Here is a 5,000-nt window from a genome sequence, read left to right as displayed (position 1 = left end):
ACGCTCCAAAGTATCTTCAAGTTCATCAAGGCTGGATTCTAGCTTTGTCTTAACTTTATTGAGATTGTTGCATTTGTCTTCAACGCCCTGAAGGTCTTCAGCAGTCTTCTGGTTGCATTCCTGAAGGTGTTTCTTTTCCTTATTAACTTTGGTAATGAGCTCTTCCTGATGAGAGATCTCCTCGTTTAAGTTAGTAAGCTGTTGATCCTTGGTTTGTTTATCCTGCTCACCCTTCTGGACAGAAAGCTCGAGTTCCTCAAGCTCCTTCTTCAGGTTATCAACTTCTTGTTCACATTTCTTCTTGCCATTAGAAATTTGGTTGCGTGCGTCTTCCTCCTTTCTCAGGCGTTCCAAAGTTTCCTAAAAAGAAAAGTTACATATAGAGTTTTCGGATATGCAGTTCTATAATTTGGAGAAATTATTTTTTGTATTTCTCTGATACTTACATTAAGTTGTCCTTCGAGCTCAGCCTTTTGGGCCAGAAGTTTAGCTTGCTTATCCAAATATTCTGACATGCCACCTTTAGTAGACTCGACAGCTGCCAAAAGTTCATTTCTTTCTTGCAGCAGAGTTGCATTCTGAGCTTCAAGTTCTTCGCGAACCTTAACTACCTTCTCAAACTCTTCTTCAGCCTTAACAGCAGTAGCTTCCAGTTTCTCCAGCTCCTCTTCACCACGAGTGGCCTTGAGCCTGGGCTTGAGCTTGATCCAGAGCTCATACCAGAGCCAGGATCGCATGATCTTGAACTTTTTGAGGTTGCGTTGCATAACGATGAGAGCAGTGCGCTGCTTCTGCATCTTGGAATAAAATTTGCGGCTGGCCCAGCCACGAATCCATGCTTGAAGCCAGGAGATCAGTTTCATAATACGGTCATCACGGACCTCTTCAAGGGTACCCAGGACACCAGCACGGAAAAATACCTGTTCAGTGAAAGTAAAACGAAGATCATATAACAACTAAACCTAGTCATACAAAAAGATTATTGCCTATTCAGTATAGGGAAAACTAGTATTAAAGAATTTGAAAAAAGCGTTATTTGCTATTAATCAAATATCCATTTAATTAATCGATGTATAACTGTCTTTTACAGAGACCTTGGTATTGCCGGTACGATACATTTCAGGGTCGAGGCCGGCCTTCTTGAAGCAAGCTGTAGCTGCCTTCTTGTCGTCCTTCTCTTCAAGCATCTCCTTAGCGGCAACGATGTTGTATCTTTTGTAAAAAAGGACATTGTACGATAGTATTTTCTTGAAAAAAAATATAGAGAATTCACACAAAAATATATATTTACACTATATATATGTATATCTTTGTGGGTAAATATGATAAATATACATGCACACACACACACACACACACACACTCACATATTTACTTATTTTTTTGTGTGTGTCTGTGTGCATCATATGTATATATATATATATGTATAAAAATATATATGTATATATCTAAATCTTTATGCATCTACTCATATGTCAATCTATCCATCTATCTAGATGTAGATTTACTTTTATATACTCACACTCATCAATAATTCAATCATTTTAAGACTTACCGCAACTTAAAGTCTTTATAGGGCATCCTGTTGGGGAAGCCTTTCTGGCAAATACGGATACCCTCAAGTACACCGTTACAGGTCAGCTGATGCATGATGAGGCCAGAGTCTACTTCGCCTGTGAACAAAGGAAAACACTATGACAACGATCTCTTTTCAAAGACGGTAGGTAACATACATACTGTACTCATATGACTGCATGAATATATATATATATATATATATATATATATATATATATATATATATATATATATATAAATAATATATATATATATATATATATATATATATATATATATGTACATATATACATAAACATATATTGTATATATATGTATATATATACACATATATGTATATATATGTAGATATATGCATATATATACATATATATATAGATATATATGTATTGATATATGTATGTATATGTATATATACAGAAATTAAATGAATTAATTTGGACTTTTTACCGGGCTTCTTGAACTCGTTGGGCACAATGCAACGGATGAAGTGAGGGTGAGTAGCGTTGAGAGTCTTCATCAGGTTGGCTAGCTGATCCTGTGGATGAAAACTTGAATGTATATCGGATAATATTACTAACTTTCGTGTTCATTTCACGTGATGATAGTACTTGTGACATGGATTTTCAAAAGAAATAAAGGAAAACTGAGTGCGAACCTTGTATCCAGAAGACACAGTTTTGAAGCCAGTCTGCTGCTTGCCTCCCTTTCCTGGCATAAGATAATAGAGGCAACTTAGATAAAATCTCAAGATAAAGGCTAGTGAGTCTGCAAACGATTTCTAACTTTTGATCTTACATTTTGACAGTCAAACAAACTATGAAAAAAAAATATATTTACCTTTGCCGCCTCCGTCACCGGACTGGCCGGGATGGTCAGCGAAGATCTCGACTGTAAGGGCATTGGAGGATTTCTTGAGCTGGTCGACGACGGTGTCGTTGAGAGGATCCTTGTTCTTCTCAAGCCAGCCACTCAGGTTGTAGGACACAGTACCAGCGTAGTGAACGATGGCAAAGTGGTTCTCAGGCTGGCCGGGCTTTGGAGGCTTGGGCTTGATGAAGCAGCGAGACTTTCCGAGATGGTTGTTGTTCAGCTTCTCCTCGAAGGTCTTGTCAGTAGCCTTGGGGAACATGGACTCTTCCTCAAGGATGGAGAGGAGACCCATTTTCTGAAAATAAGGTAGAAGTTAAACCAGAAATGGATAGATAAGTCTTGAAGATTTAGTTGTGATGTAATACTGATTGCAATAGCAAAGAGGGATAACATCAATATCTAAATTACCTTCTCGAAGAGTTCAATGCAGGCCTGCAGATCCATACCGAAGTCGACGAACTGCCAGACAATACCCTCCTTTGCGTATTCTTCTTGTTCCAGCACGAACATGTGATGGTTGAAGAACTGTTGCAACTTCTCGTTACAGAAGTTGATGCAGATCTGCTCGAAACCGTTGAACTGGTGGAAAATACAAGATATGATTTGTAGTATATAAAACTAGATGTTTTCATAAGGGATATACCCTTTTATCCAAACTAGTAATGACAAACTGTATAACTTACGTCGAAGATCTCAAAGCCGGCAATATCCAGTACACCGATGAACATAGCACGAGTCTGGCCAGTCTCGAGTGTCATGTTACACTTCCTGACGAGCCATGAGAATACACGTGCGAAGAGACCCTTAGCCATGGCACCAACGTTGTAGTTTACTTGGTCGACATTCATACCCTTGGTGACAAACTCGGCACCGACCTTGATCTTGGGCTTGCAGAAGTTCCTGTAGAGCTCCTCAGCGTCAACACCGAGCAGTTTAGCAACAAGTTCTCCGGCCTTAGAAGAAAGAGAGAGATAGAGTAAGAAAAAAATATAACTGGCCAGAATTCAAATGCATAAGGTAATCATGTTCATTCTCACAAGGATTCATACCTCAGTACCATCGGCCTCAGCCTGCTCCTCACGACCCCTCTGCTTGAATTTCATGTTGCCATGGTGCATAACAGAAGCTGTGACCTTGTAGCAATCGTCTCTTTCCTCATGGGAGAAGTTCAGGATGTCGAAAGCATCCTGAATGGATATGAAGACGAAATATTATATTACGATTTAAAGTTTTACATTATACCGTGATAGACAATATTTGAGAAAGGACAATCATGTTATTTTGTGCACATTAATTGCGTACTTACATGAGTAAACTGCATGTCCTCCTTGTCGTCGATGGATGGGACGGTAACCTTACCCTGCGCCTCGTAGTAGTAGTCGTAGATGTCGTCAGACAAACAGCATATTTCTAACAAAAAGTATTAAAATCATTTTTTTGGGAATAAACTTTTATCCCTCCTTAGCAAATAAAAACACTGACAAAGGATATCAGAATTAGCACTTTGTGATTATATATTTCACACCGTTTTCACAGAAAGAAACCTCGTGCAATGGATTTTGCGATGCAGTATGCTTACTCTTGATATAATCGATCTGGTCGCACATCAGCTGATAGAAGATGTGGTAGCCTCGCTCGGCGGGGGACTGGGAGATGACACGAGCCTTCTCCAGCAGGTAGACCTCAATGTCAGCGCCGGAAAGCTTGCCGTTGGGAGCGAAGTGGACGCGGATGAACTTACCCTGTGTTCAAGGAGGTATATATATAAGAATTCTGTTCTCTTTTATAAGTTTCTTTATAACCTCATTTCATCTATATGCATCTAAGATAAAAGAACTTACGAAACGAGACGAGTTGTCGTTACGGGTGGTCTTGGCATTACCGTAAGCCTCAAGGATGGGGTTGGTTTGGATAATCTGGTCTTCAAGATTCTGGAGAGAACAAGAATAAGATCGAATAAAGTTTCATTTCGCTTCGGATAATGACTGTTTGCAAAATTTCTATGTAATTATTTACTGAAGTATTAAGTGTGAGAAATAAAAACAAATGTAAATGAGAATGAGTATTTTCAAATATTTCCTTTTTATTGATGGTATTTTTTTTCACATGTCAGTATTCAAGGCAATAATATGAATATGAAAATATACCTGTTTGCTCGCGCCCTCTTTCTTCTCGCTGGCACCGACGTTGGCGAAGTAAGACAACACCTTCTTTGTGTTCTCAGTCTTGCCGGCACCAGATTCACCGCTGTAGAGAGAATGATAGCTCATTATAGATGTAAATAGGTGCTTCTACATTCACATTACCTCTCTTTGATAAGAGAAAAATGCACATATTCCTAAATTGAAAAAGTCAACTTCTAGATAACTTACGTGATAAGCATAGACTGGTTCTGACGATCTGAAAGAAAGAAATTAATAAGGATATTGATAACATTGGTATTGATAAAAGGTTATTTTTCAATAATTATGTGGAGTTACCGTTATACAAGTTTAAACTGAAACTTCACACATACCTTGGCTCATGTTCTGGTAGGCACCGTCGCAGAT

The 5,000-nt window shown here is 38.6% G+C and overlaps 1 protein-coding gene across 1 annotated transcript in view; it reads right to left on the bottom strand.

The window, feature by feature from the left end:
- LOC125044604 (myosin heavy chain, muscle-like) overlaps positions 1–5,000 on the bottom strand; it is an 11,722-nt gene that overhangs the window by 5,721 nt on the left and 1,001 nt on the right. The window contains exons 2-17 of the mRNA XM_047641353.1: positions 4,967–5,000; positions 4,824–4,851; positions 4,599–4,698; positions 4,293–4,382; positions 4,031–4,193; positions 3,758–3,861; positions 3,501–3,638; positions 3,135–3,404; positions 2,860–3,030; positions 2,419–2,746; positions 2,237–2,289; positions 2,029–2,116; positions 1,556–1,673; positions 1,095–1,212; positions 447–920; positions 1–360 (exon numbers count right to left, since the gene is read on the bottom strand). The exon at positions 1–360 is cut by the window's left edge and continues 527 nt beyond it; the exon at positions 4,967–5,000 is cut by the window's right edge and continues 549 nt beyond it. Coding sequence (XP_047497309.1) covers positions 1–360; positions 447–920; positions 1,095–1,212; positions 1,556–1,673; positions 2,029–2,116; positions 2,237–2,289; positions 2,419–2,746; positions 2,860–3,030; positions 3,135–3,404; positions 3,501–3,638; positions 3,758–3,861; positions 4,031–4,193; positions 4,293–4,382; positions 4,599–4,698; positions 4,824–4,851; positions 4,967–5,000 — 2,637 coding nt within the window. The remainder of the gene's footprint in view (positions 361–446; positions 921–1,094; positions 1,213–1,555; positions 1,674–2,028; positions 2,117–2,236; positions 2,290–2,418; positions 2,747–2,859; positions 3,031–3,134; positions 3,405–3,500; positions 3,639–3,757; positions 3,862–4,030; positions 4,194–4,292; positions 4,383–4,598; positions 4,699–4,823; positions 4,852–4,966) is intronic.

The sequence above is a fragment of the Penaeus chinensis genome, chromosome 36 (assembly GCF_019202785.1).
Source record: "Penaeus chinensis breed Huanghai No. 1 chromosome 36, ASM1920278v2, whole genome shotgun sequence".
NCBI classification, from domain to species: Eukaryota; Metazoa; Arthropoda; class Malacostraca; order Decapoda; family Penaeidae; genus Penaeus; species Penaeus chinensis.
Note: the sequence above shows the minus strand (reverse complement) of the source record. Positions and strands in the feature narration are given on the sequence as shown.